The 21,496-nt window shown below is 41.3% G+C and overlaps 3 protein-coding genes across 3 annotated transcripts in view; 2 read left to right on the forward strand and 1 right to left on the reverse strand.

Moving 5' to 3' along the window:
• kcnh3 (potassium voltage-gated channel, subfamily H (eag-related), member 3) overlaps positions 1–2,683 on the reverse strand; it is an 86,701-nt gene extending 84,018 nt beyond the window's left edge. Inside the window, exon 1 of the mRNA XM_058081686.1 lies at positions 2,645–2,683. The gene's annotated coding sequence lies outside the window, so the exon portion shown is untranslated. The remainder of the gene's footprint in view (positions 1–2,644) is intronic.
• Positions 1,512–8,300, forward strand: idh1 (isocitrate dehydrogenase (NADP(+)) 1). Its single transcript, XM_058081689.1, has 9 exons — positions 1,512–1,660; positions 2,180–2,309; positions 3,829–4,120; positions 5,018–5,120; positions 5,922–6,099; positions 6,650–6,801; positions 6,874–7,014; positions 7,089–7,251; positions 7,776–8,300. Exons 2-9 carry the CDS (start codon positions 2,188–2,190, stop codon positions 7,867–7,869), a joined length of 1,245 nt encoding a protein of 414 aa, XP_057937672.1. The 5' UTR covers positions 1,512–1,660; positions 2,180–2,187; the 3' UTR covers positions 7,870–8,300.
• A 1,807-nt stretch (positions 8,301–10,107) lies between these two features.
• Positions 10,108–11,921, forward strand: epsti1 (epithelial stromal interaction 1). Its single transcript, XM_058083011.1, has 2 exons — positions 10,108–10,203; positions 11,694–11,921. The coding sequence occupies exons 1-2, from the start codon at positions 10,122–10,124 to the stop codon at positions 11,888–11,890; spliced, it is 279 nt and encodes a 92-aa protein (XP_057938994.1). The 5' UTR covers positions 10,108–10,121; the 3' UTR covers positions 11,891–11,921.
• The last annotated feature ends 9,575 nt before the right edge of the window (positions 11,922–21,496 follow it).

Consider the following 21,496-nt stretch of genomic DNA (forward strand, 5'->3'; position numbering starts at 1 on the left):
TTAGCACTGTACAAAGCAATGAGCATTTTTTATATTGAATCCTCAAACATAAAATTGTAGCCATTTGTTTAAGAACTCATGTTTTATTCTATTTTATTTTCTAGTTCTAAATAATTTCAGTATTTAAACAGTTTTAAATATTTTTCTTTTAATTATCCACATGGCTGCTGTGAAGCGAACAAGAGGAGGCCTTCATACACAGTCATCTTCTACCCTCTAGTGGAATAAAAGCGTATTTATAAACATCAAAATTATTGTATACTAAAGTAATATTTTGTTGCTATTATTAAGAAAATTTATTTAGCACTGCACAAAGCAATGAGTATTTTTTTATTGAATCCCCAAACATAAAATTGTAGCCATTTGTTTAAAAACTCATGTTTTATTCTTTTTTATTTTCTAGTTCTAAATAATTTCAGTATTTAAACAGTTTTAAATATTGTTCTTTAAATTATCCACATGGCTGCTGTGAAGCGAACAAGAGGAGGCCTTCATACACAGTCATCTTCTACCCTCTAGTGCAGGGGTCGGCAACCTTTACTATGAAAAGAGCCATTTCACCCACTTGCCCACTAAAGAAAAATAGCCTGGAGCCGCAAAACGTTGTATGTTTAAAACAACATTGGAGGGAAAAAAAAAAGACGAGTTGGAGTACTCTTGCTAGTACTGGAGATAAACTTTTGTTTTTAAATGAGCTCTAATTTATTTTTTAGAATTGTCAAATAACTCATTAATAATAATTAATAACTCAAATAACTCAAAGTATTACTCATTTCCCTTCATGTTAACCTGTCAGAGAGAACTGGATAGCATCCTGTCTGCTCATTCAGTCACCAGTCAGAACTCAGTCAGGATGCATTCATGGTCTCACACAAAGTTGGATTTTTGTAAACTCATAACAAAGACGTGCATTTTCACCACACGGGTGCTAAAAAATATTCAAACATTGCAAAGGGAGCCGCAACAAAGAGGCTGGAGAGCCACATGCGGCTCTGGAGCCGCGGGTTGCTGACCCCTGCTCTAGTGGAATAAAAGTGTATTTTATAAACATCAAAATGATTGTATACTAAAGTAACATATTTTGTTGCTATTATTAAGAAAATTTATTTAGCACTGTACAAAGCAATGAGTATTTTTTTATTGAATCCTCAAACATAAAATTGTAGCCATTTGTTATTATTATTAGGTGTGGGTTCACAAAACTGTGGGCTATGGGTTCTCCACTTGTGCATAGAGTTTGCATGATCTTTTGGCCATGTATGAATGAGTTGTTTTTCAATATGTGCACTGATATTGGCTGGCGACCAATACAGGTTGTACCACGCCTCTCATCCAAAGGCAGCGGGGATAGGCTCACACATTCGCCCGAGGATAAGCGGCATAGAAAACGGATGGAACGTTGCATTCACTGCTTAAAAGCAAACGGGCAATCTCGCCTCATATAACGCTACGCCCATTCGGTCTTGTGATCACCTATGATTGGCTGTTTAGTTTCCTCCTCTTCTCTAATTGGTCAATGGCTTGTCAAGCTAGCTCGATTGGGAAGGAAGCCGGTTACCTACGTGCCTGCTGCTCCTTCCTACAAGCTGTCACAAGTTCTCGGTTCGGACATTTGTGCAAATCACACGTCTTTTTTAATTCCCTTTACTCGCTAGATAAGGTAAGGATATATGGGCTTTAGCGGCGCTGTCTCGGCTAGAGATGGCGAGCAGAACCCGGAAATGTTTTGTTTACTCTATTGTTCGGGGTTAGCAAACTGTAAGCAAGCTAAAGGCTCTTTTAAATACTGCACTAATTCCTACGATTTAAGAAAGAAAACACCTAATTTTTTGAAAGTGTGTATAAGCACTTTTTTGGCTTGACCATTCCGCTTATCAGCTCTTGTCCAATTTTACTTCCTGTTCCTATTCTTCTGTCTATCTTTGCACCACCACCACCACTACATAGGCTTGTTATTGTGGTGTAACGATTCATAAGTCATCTGTTTAGAAGCTATTGCTATTGCTGCTGGGGACAGAACAGATGAGGTTTAAGCAGGGCTATTGTGCTAGTCTATACGTTGTTACTCCTCCCCCATACTCTGTGAATGAACCCATTGAACCAGTTTTTCCTTTTCCCTCCGCAACTTTACAATGGATGCTTCATAATTCTAACATTCATATCCCGTGTGCTTGCGCAGACGCGGCAATGGCAGCCAAAATCCATGCAGGATCAGTGGTGGAGATGCAGGGAGATGAAATGACTCGTGTCATCTGGGAGCTTATTAAGGAGAAGCTCATCTTCCCCTACCTGGAGCTGGACTTGCACAGGTAATAAGCAGCGAAGATTGCGCTTGGAATGATTGGTATTTCTGGATTTTGCTGCGTAAAGTGGCCATCCTGTGCCTGTGGTCCCTTTTTAAAATTGGATTTATAATTGCACATGCTGTGTTGCGGTTTCGGATTTGATGTATTTTTTTTCTCCTGCACCCTCGTGTTTTCTTTCCCTACAGAGTTTGACAGGCAGATGCTTCATAATGCAGATTAGAGCTCTTTTAAGACTTTTACATGATTACATTATGAAACAGGTCAGTCTGCAGTTGCACAAATCCATGTAAAACTGTATAAAAGACGACATCAGCCAGAATAACAATGAGCTCACCGACCTGTCGCCGTCAGTCACGTGACCAGAAGTGAGTCTTCCTCGATAGTTTGGTGTGTCACATGGTTCCGTCTGTGTTTCCGTTTACAGAGCCGCACTTAGGTGTGCCTTGTGGAGGTTTTCACCCAGTGACTCCTTCCTGTCTGGATGCAAATATATACTCATTTGACAGTGAGGACACACATTTTATTAAACCTGCCAAAAAAACAATAATTGGAAAGTTTCTGTGTGGATGGGGCATTAACAGTCATTCAAGTGTAAAAAGAAGTTGACCAACACTAATAGCAAAATATAGAAATAAAATGTTATATATATATATATATATATATATATACGTATGTGTATATATATATATATATATATATATATATATATACGTATGTGTATATATATATATATATATACGTATGTGTATATATATATATATATATATATATATATATATATACGTATGTGTATATATATATATATATATATATATACGTATATATATATATATATATATATATATATATATATATATATATATATATACGTATGTATATACAGTCATTCAAGTGTAAAAAGAAGTTGACCAACACTAATAGCAAAATATAGAAATAAAATGTTATATATATATATATATATATATATATATATACGTATGTGTATATATATATATACATACGTATATATGTATATATATATATATATATATACGTATGTATATATATATATATATATATATATATATATATATATATATATATACGTATGTATATATATATATATATATACGTATGTATATATATATATATATATATATATATGTATGTTATATATCAGTTTCCGGTTCGTGGATGGAGGAAGTGGGTGAAAGGTCATGGCTGTTCTCACACAAAGCATGGCGTTCAGGACATGGATCATGCAAGAAGGAAGCACAACCAGTCGGGTCGGTGGATAAGTGTCTTTCCTTCAGCTTGTCGTGTCTTGCATGAAGTACAGATAGCAGAGAATTGAACGAAGAGAGATTTTGTTCGCTGCCTTTAATGGGTCGACATCCCTTAATTGCCAATCTTTTTTACATCCACGTCCTACTAATAATATGTAACTTTGAGATGAATTCTGAGGATAAGCGGCATAAAAAATTGATGGATGGATGGAGATCAATTCTGAGTCGTCTGTCTTTTCCATCATTTCCCCACTCAGCTATGACCTCGGAATGGAGAACCGCGATGCCACTAATGACCAAGTGACGGTGGATGCGGCTGAGGCTGTACGGCGCTACAATGTGGGCATCAAGTGCGCCACTATCACTCCGGACGAGAAGCGTGTGGAGGAGTTCAAGCTGAAGCAGATGTGGCGTTCGCCTAATGGAACCATCCGGAACATCTTGGGTGGCACCGTATTCCGGGAGGCTATAATCTGCCGGAACATCCCCCGTCTGGTTCCCGGGTGGGTGAAGCCCATCATTATCGGCAGGCACGCCCATGGAGACCAGGTAAAAATAAAAAAATGCATTTCCTAAATGTATCTATCTACCTTCTTGGGAGACAATATGATGGGTACAGATTACCCAGCATGCCTTGCGGGTTACAGATGGGGGTATATTTAGGTATGTATTTTAATGTGTAATTCTTATTTTGCTACCTGCATAGTCTGTGTGGTACAGTTATGTTGTTTCATTCGTGTTAACTTATGTTGCTGTTCTCACGGCAAGTTATATAGTCTTCTGTGTTGATAACCTCCTGCCTGTTTGTGCTGTGTTTGGCAGGGCGTTTCTGTTGGCTCATTTTCAAATAAAGAGTGCTTCTTTAAAGAAAGCTAAAGATGCTAGCGACCATTTCCTGTGCAACATAAGCCCACCACAATATCCCATGAAATGTAGACCGTCTTCATTGGGAGTATTAAAACTCAGAGCACGTAATGACCTCACCAGTTCATTAAAAATGCTCTAAAATACTGTTTACTTTCTGTTTACTTTCTGTAGCATTGTCCCTTGAGATTTTGTTGTAGCAAGAACCTTGTTTGAGTGTTACTGTGGAGTCAAAAACAAACTGAATGCATAATGGCTTGTTCAATGGCTATCTATGATCACTGTGAGTCGTGTTATCACTCACTGGTCTGTAGATGTAAAGTCAAAGATTATATTTCATCAGTTGTCCTTTGGACCGCCATAGTCAGTCCCTGCAGGCAGAATTGAGAGGCTGCCCTGTAAAAACGGACCAAAGTCAACAGTGCAGGAACTATTTAGGTGAAGAGTCACATGGCACATTGTGTAATTTGTATATGAAAAGCATGGCTGTGTCTTACAGTCAGCAAACAGGGGTTCATGACTGTACATACTGTATTGGTTTATCATGTGGTTACATTGATTTTTTATTTTTTTTCAACACAGTACAAAGCCACTGACTTTGTGGTTCCTGAGCCAGGCAAAGTTGAGATGATCTACACGCCCTTAAGAGGGGAGCCGGTCAAGTTTGTCGTACACAATTTTGAAGGTATGCAGTCCGTTGGTGTGTACATTCAAGCATTCTGTGATCGTCACACTTTCTGATATCATTGTTCAACGTCAGAACTTCTAAAAATGTCATTGTTGCCTATTTGTTGGTCTTTTTCGTTTAATTTTATTTAGGGGTGTCCGATATTGGCTTTTTTTGCCGATAACCAATATTGTCCAAATCTCAATTTACAATACCGATATCATCCGATATTCATACCGTTATGTGTAACATGACATATCTCGCATGGTGATATAACCTTAATTAAAAGCAGACTTGCTGACGCATCATGCGGTCATGGGGGGTCCACTGGGTGGTGACCCCTAATCTAATCTAATAATCACAACGGTCACTTTTGATTACAAATGTTGATACAAAATCAGAGAATCATCAATGTCAAACTGCAGTGGGGAAGGTCATCTGTTTACTTTGTTACAAAGTCAACGCTGTTTTGAGGGAATCTTATCTTCAGAGTTACTTTCAGATGAAACATCACAATTCAGTTTTTCTCAGTTTGGATACACGGACACAGAAATTAAAAATAACTGCGAGCAAAGCCAAATTATCTTTTCTAAGTCCTGCTCTCAAATTTTTTTAAATTTGCAATTAAAATATTGCTATGATACTACTTTTTATTAAGTGCTCTTATGATGTTATACTGAAACAGCTGAACACGTGCATGTCCTTTATGTCCTTGTCGTACTTGTCATGACCTTGGACCTTAACATTTTTTAAACTGTCACCATCCTTATTATGTAGTTGAGTAGTCCTGATCTATATTGTGTGTGTGTGTGTGTGCAGGCACGGGTGGTGTGGCTTTGGGGATGTACAACACGGACAAGTCCATCCGAGACTTTGCTCACAGCTCTTTTCAGATGGCCCTGACTAAATCCTGGCCTCTCTACCTCAGCACCAAGAACACCATCCTGAAGAAGTATGACGGGCGCTTCAAGGACATATTCCAGGAGATCTATGAGAAGTATGAACACATACACACGCGCACATACAAAGAAGATGCGCGTTGTGCTGCAGGCACCACATCGGTGACCCTCGCTCTAAAAATATGTGTTGTATTCGACCATGAAACGGCATGATTTATTAATTACCGTAATATGTTTTGGAAAAACTGAGTGAAGCTGCAAAATTTCAAGTGCAAACTGCAAGGGATTACTGTGATTAAAACAGTTTTTACTGCAAATGTTAATCTGAAATTGGAGGGGAATGTCAATGTTAAGCTAGCAGTACGATTTAGCAGGAACGTTTTTATGGTCATCTCAACTACTCCTGTTTTTTTGTCATCAGATGATGGTCTTGGATGATAACCCCTGCAAATAGCAGGGAACTATTGTGTTTAGAAATGATTACTGACCTGAAGTAAATGAGGCGTGTATTCTGCCGGCAAAAGTATATATTTTCTTAGAGCTTAAGCACAAGAGGTCTGGGTTTTTCACAAATAATAAGAAATCGTAACTTGGCGAGAACCCACTACATATACACACTCTTTTGTTGGCATTGTTGTGTTTCCTCAGGGAATACCGCGTTCAGTTTGAGGCCAAAGGAATTTGGTACGAGCACCGACTGATTGACGACATGGTGGCCCAGGCCATGAAATCTGAAGGCGGCTTCATTTGGGCCTGCAAGAACTACGATGGGGATGTCCAATCTGACTCTGTAGCACAAGGTCGGTGGTCCAGTAGACGACACATCAGCAAATGAATGAGAAATACGGCAGCAACTTTTTCCCCGATTGCAGGCTACGGCTCTTTGGGAATGATGACCAGCGTGTTGATCTGTCCTGACGGGCGCACTGTGGAGTCAGAAGCTGCGCATGGCACGGTGACACGCCACTACAGACAACACCAGCAGGGCAAAGAAACCTCCACAAACCCCATCGGTAACAAACACCCTAAATTAGCCAGATAGCAGTTTGAGATGATTTCTTTACTGCGTCTCATTTTGTTGCCACAGCCTCCATCTTTGCGTGGACCAGGGGCCTCCTCCATCGGGCCAAACTGGACAACAACAAGGAGCTGGGTGTCTTCTCAGAAGCACTGGAGGCTGTTTGTATCGAGACCATCGAGGCCGGCTTCATGACCAAGGATTTGGCCATCTGCATCAAAGGGCTGCCAAAGTCAGTGGCGAAATAAGTAGAAAACATGGTGGCACGTAGTTGTGTTCTGTAAACAAGCGTGGTGCACATTCTTTAGCGTATCTCTACCAAAATGACTGAGCCGTACCACATAATGGTGACATTATGATTTACTTTTGTAATTCAGAGAATAGATGCTCCGATATTTAATGAAGGGTTCTTTCATGTATTCTCCACATGTGAACGGCTTCCCCCTCCTTACAATCTCATGTGCAGCCACAACACGAGCTGCTGTAGTTGAATTGAAGCGTTTATCCACTTCTTGAAAGTACTATAGTACTGCTCTGCTCAACCTTCCATAGTAGATCCAAAGCCATGGCTCGCTAACCCTGCCTTAGCCCAATTTGGCAGTTGTGTTTATCAGTTTTGTGCATCAGGTCTTTGCTTGCAAGTTGCTTATATCACGACTGCCCTCTAGTGGTCAGTAGTCCGCATTACACAAAGTCACCATATGGCACTTTATTTCAGTATCTTGTAATAAATAATAATGTTTTTTCTGCTTGCAGTGTGACACGCTCCGATTACCTAAACACCTTTGAGTTCCTGGACAAGCTGGCGGAGAACCTGAAGGCAAAGATGGCCAAACAACCCAAGCTGTGATCATGCTTACAGATACATACTCGTCATAGATATACACACTACCACTGAAGGCCACCCCTGCCAAGTGACCCTCAGAGCCAGCAAGAACCAGGCCAGGATGTAGGACTACTATTATTCCATCACATAAGGAGCTGTAGTCGTAACAGGATGTGGACCGCCACTGCTGTTGGTGGGACAAAAAGCAAACTGAAGGCAGACAGTGCATGTTTGACTTCTAAAGTGGTCGAACTGTACAACATACATGGCTCATTGATAATAACTGGCAAAAAAAAATAAGACGAGTTTTAAATGTAGTTGTGAAGTCATTTTTAAGTATTTGTGGATAATGCATATATTGATTCCATGCAAGTCTAAGTCAACAGTCCTTTTTCACGTTTAACCTGATATGACAAGAATTCATGTTTTTAATGGTACTTTAAAATGTGTTAATCAAATTAAATATTTTGTCTTGAAATTTGTTTTGTGGGACTCTTGCAGAATCCAACAGGCAACGGCAGACCAAGCGGCTTCGGCAGTGGTCGAGGCAAAAACTAGGGTGTGGGTAGGTGTTGGGTGAGCCCATGGAGCCCCATTTTCGGTCCACCTCAAAGTGGTTCTGACAAACTTTTTCACGCCTCAGAAAGGAGAAGAAGTGCCCATCCACACTCTTTACAGTGAGGACGAAGGCCTGAGGACATACATAGTCAGGAAGTGGAAGAAACACTGAAACCCACTGACATACCTTCCGATTTTCACCCTGAATTCCTCATCTGGATGCTAAGGGTCTTGGGTGACACAAAGGGGTGCATGGGAGTTAGCCTGACCAGTCTACATGTGCTTTGTAGCATTTAACTGTGTCTCTGGCAGTGTCCTGTGGGGGCGTTCCGGCAGTACGAGATCTGTCTTCTCCCCTTAAGACAGCTGGGATAGGCTCCAGCATACCCTTGACCTTAGTAAAGACAAAGGGTACAAAAATGGATGCACGGGTGACGTGTTGGAGAACTACAATAGAATTACTAGTTTTCATTATGTTAAACTGTGGTTTATTAAATTGTATTTGTTCTTTAGAATAGCATTGTTAGGACCATAGAATAATGACCAGGTTAGTGTTTAGCATTCAATCGCCAAAATGTGGAACCAAACGTGCATACACCTTTATCTGAGTGTTCCCTTTTGTATAATACACACCCAGTTTGCAGTATGTGTCTCTCCTTCACATTTCTATTATGCATAATAGATGGATAGTCATCGGTTTGAAACCTCCACAAATGTGGGAAATTTGAAGATGAACACGTCTGACAGTAGAAGAGTTGACAGAAGGACGCAAGAGTAAGTAAGACAACAAACAAGGAAGTATTGTTACTTTCTTGATGTTATATTGTTTATTCTTCATTCATCAACCGAGGGCTGCGTGATATCCTGATGATACAGTATAAATTAAATATCAAATATTGCTCTATAAAAATGTAAAAATATTTTTTTTGGACACCCATTATTAATGTAGTGCTTTGATTATTTGTGAGGCAATCTATCATAGCAATGTGCGTTTAGTGTTTTTTTGTTTTTTACTGTTAAATGTAATATCTACTAATTTCATTTAATTTTAGTGTCAGTTTTTTCCAAGCGGAACCTTCTGTAATCGTTAGTTCTTTGTTTGGGTAATTAAACATGGGATGGCCATGGGTGGAATCGAACTCCGGTCTCCTAGCTGTGTGGCCTGCGCACTAACCACTCTCCACCTTGCAGCCATGTTTAAAGTTTTTTTTTTTATTTAGTAACTTTAGTGACTTAAAAGGTCAGGACATGATGTTGCATTTTTATGTCTTTTGTGTTTACCTTGACAAACACTGTTTTTTGTACAGTATATGTTGTTTTTAAATCACTAAGCATGTACAAGAAATGTTGGCCCAGAAGAACAGAAAAGAGGAGGATACCGAGCGAGATGAACAAAGAAAAATGTTATTAAAAAAATCACAAATAATCAGAAACATTTTTTTTGGCCCAGTACTGATAAGAGAAATACTACAAGAGTTCATTCATAGTGTCAGAGTTCATGTTCATGTTGAACCACCAGTACCATGTGTAGCCCCTAGATGGCGGTAAAGACAAGCAAGATGACTTATTGAAGGCACGCTCTGGTCACTTCATTTGGTACATCTGGACAGTCTTACTGAGATCCGAATAACATGCTATAAGATCGTCTCTGGTTTTCACTTTCATGAAGCATGTAAAACAACATGTTTGTACCACACAAATTCACATATATTGCTGTGATGCTTTGCAGGCCGAGCATCACCGTTGGAGCGGCGCAGGCAGGATCAGCAGGCAGGATCAGCGAGGGAAGGATAGCGTCAGGTGAGCAATTTCCAGTGACGTGCAGTCACAGCCATGGATGAGGAGGCACTCCTTAGGAGTTTTGTTAATGTAAATATAGGTTGCTCATTAGGAGGTTAACCAAAAAAGTGAAGAATAATTCACTTTTGTGAAAAAAACATCTTTTAGATACAGTAGAGCCTTGGTTAGCGTCATTAATATGTTACAGACGGTCTGACTCTTAACTGAAACAGATGCTAACGGAATCACACAGACATCACCTTCCGGTTTTGCCATGAGTTATTTCTCGAGTTGAACAAGTTTCTCACAGTTTTTTGATAAAAAATAGGAACATTAGGAATACAGTTGGACTCAGGCAGTGTATTAGTAACATGGGAAGAAGTGCACCGTAATGGACGCTAACCAGAACATTTACGCAAACCAAGGCAAGATATTGGCGTACTTTCACATTAATTAGGGAAAGAAAAAAAAGCGCTAACCTATAAATGACCTATAAATGTAGTTAGAATGTTGTATTCTCGTGTTAAATGATACCAAAGTTTCAGATAATCAGGTTTGTGCATTTGGAAATAGACACTGGAAGAAGTTTGGGATGGCTCAAAACATTCAGTTGTAGAGGGCACTGCAAAACAGTTGTTTTAAGATCTCACAGAGGGGTGGGCTTCTTTATGGCTGTAAGCCAAGAAGTATAAACTCATCACACAGCATCCTAACATTCAAAGGGTACAAGTATAAAATAAATTACGAAAATGAGAAAAATAACTATATTAATGTTTTCTCATGAAGTATTTCCGAGCAAAGCATCTGAGCTAAGCATTTAATTGGAGGACATTCGGTATAGAAAATGGATGGACTGAACTGTAATACTGCCTCTGTACATCAGAGGGAGCCAGAGAGCCCAGAGGGAAGCTGACATCATTGCAGCACCCTGGCAGGCACCAATTCTTTTCACACAAAATGTTGGGCTATAAATGAATTAACAGTGTTTCTTCTGGTTGCAGTAGTGCATGCTATGTTTAAACTTTTATTCTTCTAAGGACACGATTAATCAATTCCACGGATTCTAACATTCAAATTAATCAATTATTATCCCTATCCCGAATGGCTAATGCAACGCATTGAATAGTCAATGATAAAGTGTAAGGTAAAACATTATAGTTAAAACATTCATTCATTCATTCATTCATTTTCTCCCGCTTATCCTCACGAGGGTCGCGGGGGTGCTGGAGCCTATTCCAGCTGTCAGGCGAGAGGTGGGGTACACCCTGGACTGGTCATCAGCCAATTACAGGGCACATAGAAAACCCACGCATGCATGGGGAGAACATGCAAACTCAACACAGTGATGGCCGAGGGTGGAATTAAACTTGGGTCTCCTAGCTGTGTGGCCCGCACGCTAACCACTCGAACACCTTGCAGCCCATAGTTAAAACAGATTAACAAAATTATTTTCTATAGTAAAAGTTATGTTGAAATCTGATGCCTAGTAGCTTCAATAAATATTCCTGCAGTATTTCCAGAGCCGGACCAGGGCCAGGACAAGGATGAGGATCAAGATCTGGATGAGGACCAGGACCTGTACTGGGCTTTAATGAAACTTGTGGTCAACTTTCCAGACATGAGCCAAGTCTTCCTGGAGGACATCCTCACTCAATGTAATGGTGACTACCAGCAGGCGCACACTTTACTCATGCACACTCTCATTTGATTGGTGCATTTCAAGGGGGCGTGGCCAAATTGCAATAATAGAAGGTCCATCATTGGTACACACAGAGGGCTTTCTTGCTGCTTTTGATTCTTTGAATGTTTGGTATCTTCTACTATCTGTCTGCATGTACTAGTGAGTCATTTTTGTAATACGTTTTGGATTCAAATATAGTTTTTTTTTTTTTGTTATGGGTCAGGACCGGCCCGTGACTCATCATCTTCAACACATATTTGTGGCTCTTGATTGAATCATTGTGTGCAGCTGCAAGAAAGACCGTTCCACCCAATAAATAATAAAAAAAAACATTTTATGACCGTAATATTATAATGTAAAGACACCGCTGGGAGAGGACTGGCTATCATATTTAAATGAAATGAAATGTCTCATTAATTTATTACAACATCTTGACATCTTCTCGGCATTTATTAACGGAAACATCATGTCATTGTTGTGTTTTCTGAGTCTCTCCTCACAAATCCCAAATAATGTCATTAAATTGTGCAGATGATTCAAATTAAACCCTGCTCTTTGTGTCTTAATGAATCGAAGATCAACACACCCAGACTGGGAAATCAAAACAATAGTTGAAAATGAAGACAGATAGCATGAATAACTTCACTTGTGGGGAATTTTCCAGTTCAGCTTCCTCGTACAGTGGAACCTCATATGGAATTCAATCAAAGCTTTCTGGAAGAATGTGCCTCAAAAGTCGAACTAAATCTTGCAAGATTCGCAAAGTAACATAAACTGTAAAGTTGCATGTTTGCCTTTAAAAAAAAACCCACTGATTTAAAAATTTTTACTACTAAAATCAGATTAGGGTGGCACAGCGGTTGAGTGGTTAGCACGCAGATCTCACAGCTTGGAGACCAGGGTTCAATTCCACCCTCGGCCATCTCTGTGTGGAGTTTGCATGTTCTCCCCGTGCATGCGTGGGTTTTCTCCGAATACTCCGGTTTCCTCCCACATTCCAAAAAAGATGAATTGGCGACTCCAAATTGTCCATAGGTATGAATGTGAGTGTGAATGGTTGTTTGTCTATATGTGCCCTGTGATTGACTGGCCACCAGTCCAGGGTGTAACCCCGCCTCTCGCCCGAAGACAGCTGGGATAGGCTCCAGCACCCCCTGCAACCCTCATGAGGATAAGCGGTAGAAAATGAATGAATGAATGAAAAATCATATTATTACTTTTTTGACATTGTCTTTTTGTGAATGATACCACCACTGAAGAGGGGTCACGGTTCAGTACACATGTATATCGAACAATATGTTACACAGAAGAACACTTCTGGTTACCACCTTGGTGTCATTCCTCCTCCTTTGCTTGCATGCATGAATTAGAGTGTATGAGTGTACATGCGTCAAGATGCCTTAAAGTGCATTTAAAAACTTAAAATTGAATTTATGATCTTGGTCAAAGTGACTACATTCCTACTGACAATGTTCTACAAAATGTGTCATGAATTGTATCATGGACTTATTTGATATCCATATAAAAAAAACATTGTAATATTTATTTATTTATTTGTAATATTTATATTTATATCACCCACTAAGAATGCACCACCACGTGGATCTCCATCAGATACATTATATTCTTATTACATGATGCTTTTATTTGTCTTATATTGTACAGGATATATTGTACTTTTAAGGTGAAGAAAAGAAGGTACAGTACTTAAACACACCACAGGCCACAATATTAGGCACACCTGCACTATTCTAAGAGCTGTATAATGACAACCGTTAATTGTATTTATGCATGTTTAAAGTTCATTTATTCATTTTCTACCGCTTATCCTCACGAGGGTCGCGGGGGTGCTGGAGCCTATCCCAGCTGTCTTTGGGCAAGAGGTGGGGTACACCCTGGACTGGTCACCAGCCAATCACAGGGCACATATAGACAAACAACCATTCACACTCACATTCATACCTATGGACAATTTGGAGTCACCAATTAACCTAGCATGTTTTTGGAATGTGGGAGGAAACCGGAGTACCCGGAGAAAACCCACGCATGCACGGGGAGAACATGCAAACTCCACACAGAGAATCAAACCCAGGTCTTCTCGATCTCCTGACTGTGTGGCCTACATGCTAACCACTCAGATGTACAGACGCATGGGGAGATGCCCGAGTGGGGAATCGAACATCCTAGCGGTGTGGTCTGTGCCACTGCTTCCACCGTGCAGCCCCAACCATATGTATGACATTTTAAAACAACTATAATTTTTGGTTTATTTTATTTTAAAAATGTCACCTAAAACATTGCCTGTACAGGAGGATGCTGACAGTTTGACTCCGGGCGAATTCCCGACCAGTCCAGGGTGTACCCCGCCTCGTGCCCAAAGACAACTGGGATAGGCTCCAGCACACCAGCAAACCTAGTGAGAACAAGCAGCATAGACAATAGATGGATGGATGGATTCCCTTTATATGATTTCCTATGTGGGGAAAAGGGTGTTGAAATGAGGAATAACTTGGAAAAGCAACAGAGGTTCCCAATGTTTTATTCCGTCCAATACAGGAATGCTTTGAATGTTTAGTACCGTTACAGATGACGCATCTTTGTGCGCCTCAGTTGTCTGTGTTGTTTTGAAACAAACCGACTTGTGAAGGGGAAAATGTTGTTTTTGTTGGCATGTGTGTTTGTACAGCACTACAAGATGAGGTGACCTTATTCCGACGCGGAGACCCACCCTCTGGGAATCCCCCCTGACTCCAACACATTGCATCGATGCTGGTGTGTTTGTGTTGTTGTTCATGTTGATGTTGTGTCGTCGACCTGATCAAAGTCATGTTTTTTTTTTTACCTGTCTCCCTGCATTTTCCCACCTGAAGCAAACCCCGATGGTTCTTCTCTTGCAACACAAGATTAATAATTCACATTTGCACTACTGTTTGTAATTAGAGACGTGTTCCAAAGCCAAAGTAGGTTGCGCATTACTCACCACATCATCCTCCGCTGTCTGTTTGGACAGCAGCTCCAAGCTTTGTGCAAAAGGTCACACAACTACTTTAACAACTTTCGTGGATAAACAACTTAAATGCCATAACGATAAAGCAGAGACAGCAGCTTTGGAGTAAGTGATTGCCATGTTATGATTTGTAATTATAAGCATATACTGTGCCAAAGTAGTAAACATCCACCCGACAATCTGACCTTTCAACTTAAAATGTCAAACAGAGTTGTTATTCCTAAAATGGATTGTGTACTTGCTTTGCATATTTGGATGTTCTGATCAAGATTTTTTGCTGCCCATACCGATAATACTTGACTGAAATCGGCCGATACCAATACCGATCACATACTAGATGCAGTGTAAATGTTGAAATATATATTAGGGGTCAACAAGGGTTTTTCTTGTGAGAGTTACTTTCAATGGGCAGCACGGCGGACAAGTGGTTAGACCTCACAGCTAGGAGGACCAGGGTTCGATTCCAACCTCGGCCATCTCTGTGTGGAGTTTGCATGTTCTCCCCGTGCATGCGTGGGTTTTTCTCCGGGTACTCCGTTTTCCTCCCACATTCCAAAAACATGCTAGGTTAATTGGTGTCTAATTGTCCATAGGTATGAATGTGAGTGTGAATGGTTGTTTGACTATATGTGCCCTGTGATTGGCTGGCGACCAGTCCAGGGTGTACCCGGCCTCTCGCCCAAAGACAGCTGGGACCCCGCAACCCTCGTGAGGAAAAGCGGTAGAAAATGAATGAATGAATGAGTTACTTTCAATGTCGATACCTTCCTTTTTCACTGATATCGGCCGATACCGATCTGTGGCCGATCTATCGGAGCACCCCTAAAATATATGCATGCATACACACAGAACCACAGTGAGAGCCATTATCTACACATGGTGAAAACATGGAACGGCGGTGAACCTTCCCAGATTGTCCGGCCAACCAAAATGACCCCAAGAGCGCAGCAACAGGTCATCTAAGAAACAACATCCAAGGAACAGCAGGCCTCACTTAAGGTGAGTGTTTGTGACTCCTTCATACTGGGCAGTGGGCAAAAACGGCCTGCATGGTTGAGTTCTGAGACCGAAACCACTGCTGAACAAAAACATAAAGGGTCATCTCAATTTTTGCCAGAAAAGTAATTGATAATCCATGGATTCCATAGATCAATCCATGGATCAACCATTGATTCTGCTGTTTTCCCCTACCTTTGGGGAAATACTCTGAATGGTGTGTCCCCCATTACAAGTGGTATAAAGTAAAATAGTAAAATATGGTGGTGGTAGTGTGATGGTCTGGGGCTGTTTTGCTGCTCCAGGAACTGGAAGACTTGCTAAGATCAACCATGGATTCTGCTGTCTTCCAAAAAAAAGTCCACCTGTGACTGGCAAAATGAAAACTTTGGAGTGGCCTGAATCCTATTGAGATGCTGTGGCATGACCTTAAAAAGGCTTGGGTTAGGGTTAGGGTTCGGGTAACCCCCATGCTGGAAAACCCTCCAATGTGGCTGAATTACAACAATTCTGTAAAGATGAGTGGGACAAAAATTCCTCCACAGCACTATAAGAGACTCATTGCAAGTTATTGCAACTGTTTGATTGCAGTTGTTGCTGCTAAGGGTGTCCCAATCAGTTATTAAATTTAGGGGAGAATTACTTTTTCGCCATGTAGGTTTGGATTTTTGTCTCTCTTAATAACAAAAAGTGTATTTAAAAACAGCATGTGGTGTTATGATTGACGCATATTTGTTTAATGATGTGAAACATTATGTATGACAAAAACAAAACAGAAATCATGTCACGGTGCGGCATGTCTGTGTTGCGGTGCGACCCCAGGATGCAGAGAGCAGGACCAAATGCAGGTAAATAATATTTATTACGTGCAATAATAGCAGCAGCAGGAAAAAAACAACCCAGGTAGCGGGCGGACAAACAACAACGATCCCACACAGGGAGAAGCACACACCTGAACTAAATAGACGGGACAAAATAGGGACAGGTCTGGGTGGCTATGGCAACGAAGGCAGACCAGGCAAAACAGGAAGTCCAATACAAAATAAGTGTCCAAAACGGAAACCAAAGCCCAGAAGGTAACCTGTCACGTGGGAACCCACACAGGGCGTGACAAAGCAGTGTTTGTACAATTGTTCAAAAATCCCCAAAAAGAAGTCAACAATCATGTTTATGAACTGCAGTAGAGGTCATGGAGGTTGCAGTCACCAACAAGACTATATTTAAATAGTATATACATTTTAAAAAGCGGTGAGGATAATGATGATGATGTATGGTTCTCAATCAATTTTCTTTGACATCCCAGAAAAAGTCCACACAGGAAGGACGGTACACTTCAGAAATCCTTTTGCCTCTTGGATGCACCCGCTCACTCTCGCTCTCTTCTCGCTCACTCTCTTGCCCACGTCTGTCACTACGCCGCAATGAAAGCCACAAAAACGTCAGCCAAGAAAAACACCAGCGTGTCAAGTTGACTTTTTCATGCGTGCATCCTAATGAAGTGTGTGTTTATAGTGGCGGCCCATCTGTAGCTTCAGAGTTCCATGGTCACATGATGCCCTCTGTGACCTCTATGAAATGACTTAAGACACATCGATTCCCCACCACCGTAAATAGTCCAGACCCAAATGCACCATAGTGGCGGTTTGCCCTGTTTGCTTGTCGGGCTGGGGTGTTAATCTGCGATGCGGTTTCTTCTATATGTTTTTCAAGTTGAGGTTTTGGGATTTGGGACACGACCAAAGCGAGGGGAGGCGGGGCTGCTTGTGGTTCCGGGGGAGTCGACTGGTTTTCTTATGGAGTCTTCATATAGAGGTCCTCGGCATCGTTGCATTTTATATGATGGACACTATGATGATTATGTTAATCTTAAGGTTGCACTATAACCGCAAAAGCATATGAATACTTGCTGTTGTTGCTTGTTACTAAAATATGATGGCAGATTATACTGCTAACATATTTTAGAAACATTTCATTATTATTCCATTTATCCCTTTTCTATGCCGCTTGTCTTCATCATTAGGGTGAGAGGCGGGGTACACCCTGGACTGGTCGCCAGCCAATCACAGGGCACATATAGACAAACAACCATTCACACTCACATTCATACCTATGGACAATTTGGAGTCGCCAATTAACCTAGCATGTTTTTGGAATGTGGGAGGAAACCGGAGTACCCGAAGAAAACCGAGGGTGGAATTGAACCCTGGTCTCCTCGCTGTGAGGTCTGCGCGCTAACCACTAGACCACCATGCCGCCCCGGAAACCATAGTACTCGGAGAAAATCAACGCATGCACAGGGAGAACATGCTAACTCCCCCGAGGGAGGAATCAAACCCATGTCTCTCAGCTGTATTTAAAAATGCAAACAAAGCGTATTGTTTTGGCGATCAAGTCACCGAACAATTACTGACACCACATTCATAACCGTGGCAGAGTGGAGTCGTATTTAGCCATACTGCCATCTGCTGTACCTGATCAGACGCTGCCCCTCTAGCTCCTTTAAGACAAGACTCACCATTGCCCCATTTTTAGCCACCGTTACTCCACCACATTAAAACAACAATAAAAGCTCCATGCCCCGAAAGGAGAGAACTTTAAACCTAAATCACAATGCTTTTGACACTCTAATCCTCTGTGGGAAAACGTTTTGCCCACTTTTGGACTTGAGCACAAAAAGTCTTCCAGCGAGATTTATAACAGCTGGACGGTGTTTCACAGCCGTTGATGATTTGTGACATGGAGGAAAGGTCTTCATTGAGGAGCATGGAAGACTTAACAACCGAACCCATAAACACGGGTCAGTCCCTCCAAGAAACTCTTTGACTTAATAATGCTGTCCTTTCCTTTTCGGACCCCGGCCCTGACTGACCCGAGCTCGACCCAAAGCTGTGGTCGCTGATGGCTGATGGCTCTCAACCCTCGCCCTCGCTTTGGCTTGGCACGTCATCAAGCAAGGACATTTTTCCAGGACTGAATGCTTAGTCAGTATACTGCAGCAAGCTAAGGTTGTTTGTGCCTGAGCCAACGCACCAGGATTGCCCTCTTCCAACTAAGAACAGGTCTTCCCAAACCACGTGGTCAACTGCTATTGTGAATAATGAAAACATGAGAAATCTGTCTATTTATAGCGACATTTTGTAGTATTGTTAACTTTATTGTTGCAGTTTTTCTCAATGGTTTAAACACATTTTCTGAAACTCTACAGAACTCTACACACAAATCCAAAAATCACTCACACATTTCTGAAAACCCCTCAATTATCCTGCAAAATGAAACTTTACATCCAAAACAGTCTTATTGTTAGACCGCTAATTGTAAAAATGTGTGACAGGTGTTTACCCATGTGATGAGTCAGTGTGAATAATAGGAATATTAATTTGACTGTTTTGAGTGGCAGTGTTCTTTGTGAAAGCAAGATGTTTGCTTCATGAAAATTGTGCCAAAACTCAGAGAATTGTGTGTAGTGTTTTGAAAAAAGTCTGCTGTAGATTTGCAGTCTGAGTGTAAAGCAGGAATTATTATTAATTCTTATAGTTTAGCAGACTCGGTTCATGGAGTTGGTGCATTGGTTATATGTTGTGGTCATTGTTTCTCAGGCATCACAAATTGTGTGTAAACAATCAAGAAAAACTGTAATAACAGCAACATGCAGGCATGTCAAGTGGCCCTTTTTACAATTTTTCCCGGGAAATTACCATATATTGCCCTTTTTTGACAAAAGGTGTCTAGTATGTTAATATAACACATTAAAAGGCCTTATTAATAACATGGTTGATAGCCCATGGTCCGCCCCCAGGGAGTCCTAACAGAAGGATCTAAAAACCACACTACCTGATGAAGTACTGGCAGCTAGTATTGTGGCGTCAATTAGTACAAGACAAGGCTTGCACAAAACTAATTACTGTAAACATTAATATTACTGGTGTGTGTAACAGATGGGAAGAATCTCCTGCTGACAATTCTCACATGTTTTGACTCAGGCTTGCCATATTTTAGTCAGACATCTTTAATACGCTTAATATAGCATATACCAATGCTTCTAAAAACTACTGGGTCAGGACCCAAAAGTGAGTTGTGCAGCTGTTTTTAGTCGGTCGTGGGTCTTTGCCCAAGCAGGAGGACTGAATGTGCTTTGCTTTTTCTTTTGCTTAGGATTGGGAAATGTATAAATTCACTCTATTTGTCAATTAAACTTCATTCATTCATTCATTCATTCATTCATTCATTTTCTACCGCTTTTCCTCACGAGGGTCGCGGGAGGTGCTGAATGCTGAAAAGTGGTAGAAAATGAATGAATGAATATTACCAGTCTTCTAACTTTCCACAATGCTGCTTTTGCACTTTTAGCAACAACATAACGCGTCCCAACAGATAGCTGCTTCTATATATAGCTCAGTGTGGGCCTTACGCTCACTTGCAGTATGCTCTTCATCAGCCTTTTGCAAGATGACAAGCCTGACAACACCGCCGAAGCATCTGGAAGAAATATCAACAAGATCATTAAGACGTACAGTATGTTACAGCGGTGATGAAAGCAGCAGAGGGGAAAAAACAGAGGGGGGAGAAAAGACAGTGTCGCTGCACTCCGAGGGCAATGACACCCACGAGGCCTGTCCTGTAGGATTATCAGTGAAAGCGTTATTATTCTGTTATGATGTCATTTAACATGTGTGGGGTGGGTGAATCACACATGATGAGGTGCCGTGACGGCCGCACCTTGGAAAAGGAAACACTCTTGGCTTTATCCTGCTTTTATTCCACATGGGGCGAGGTTGCGCTCATCACACGTGTGTCTACGTGTGCATCTTGCAGCAAGAAAAGAGAAGCAATAACGGTTTTAAATGAGATGAATCCTCCACACAAGACACACACTAAGCGCTAGAGTCGTGTGTGTGTGTGTGTGAGTGAGGCTTTCCTGGCAATGTCGCTCCAAGTTCCACTAAATGTGTCTGAGGTTGGAGACGCAACGGCGAGCGTGAGTCTGGCGTCGTTTTTGAGTATGGCTTCGGTCTGCCCCGCCTCTTGTCGGCACCTCTGTGAAAAATAAGCCATGACCATAGAGGAGGGTGGAACGGGCCGGATCCCATGACGTGATAGACTCTACTTGCTTCTTTCACGCAGAGATCCCGCAAAACTGCTGCATCAGTGCCATCAGGGTCGATCTAGGTCTAGGCCTTTTGCACAGAAGTCGACAATACTTGGATTGGGTTGCAGAACCCTTAGATTAGGGATGGCCAATGGTGGCCATGGCAATCACGTACTCGGAGAAAATCCACGCACGGACGGGGAGAACATGCAAACTCTACATAAAGATGCCCAAGCGGAGAATCGAACCCAGGTCTTCTGGATCTCCTGACTGTGTGGCCAACATGCTCACTAATCCGCAGAGTCTTGGAAAAGTCCTGATCCATGAGTTATACCTGCAGAGGGCGGAGGTGATCTCCAGTGTTGATTTTGTCTCTAGGTCTGATGACATTCCAACCCCCCTTGACACCATATTTTCTCAAAAACGACTAACAACAAATCTAGCAACTTTTGTTTTGTTTGGGGGGGGCGGCTTCATTGGGGAGTTTTCTGGCATATGGGGACTTAAAAGTGAAAGCACATAGGCCCAAGGCAGTAACTAGTCG

This window comes from Doryrhamphus excisus, chromosome 9 (assembly GCF_030265055.1).
Source record: "Doryrhamphus excisus isolate RoL2022-K1 chromosome 9, RoL_Dexc_1.0, whole genome shotgun sequence".
NCBI lineage: Eukaryota > Metazoa > Chordata > Actinopteri > Syngnathiformes > Syngnathidae > Doryrhamphus > Doryrhamphus excisus.

Bases quoted from the DNA above. Each gene is read 5' to 3' on its own strand.
- idh1 (XM_058081689.1), top strand. From the start codon at position 2,188: ATGGCAGCCAAAATCCATGCAGGATCAGTGGTGGAGATGCAGGGAGAT. The intron at 4,121-5,017 runs GTAAAAATAAAA...TTTTCAACACAG, and splicing joins GGCACGCCCATGGAGACCAG to TACAAAGCCACTGACTTTGT. The intron at 6,100-6,649 runs GTATGAACACAT...GTGTTTCCTCAG, and splicing joins TTCCAGGAGATCTATGAGAA to GGAATACCGCGTTCAGTTTG.
- epsti1 (XM_058083011.1), top strand. From the start codon at position 10,122: ATGCTTTGCAGGCCGAGCATCACCGTTGGAGCGGCGCAGGCAGGATCA. The intron at 10,204-11,693 runs GTGAGCAATTTC...ATATTCCTGCAG, and splicing joins CGAGGGAAGGATAGCGTCAG to TATTTCCAGAGCCGGACCAG.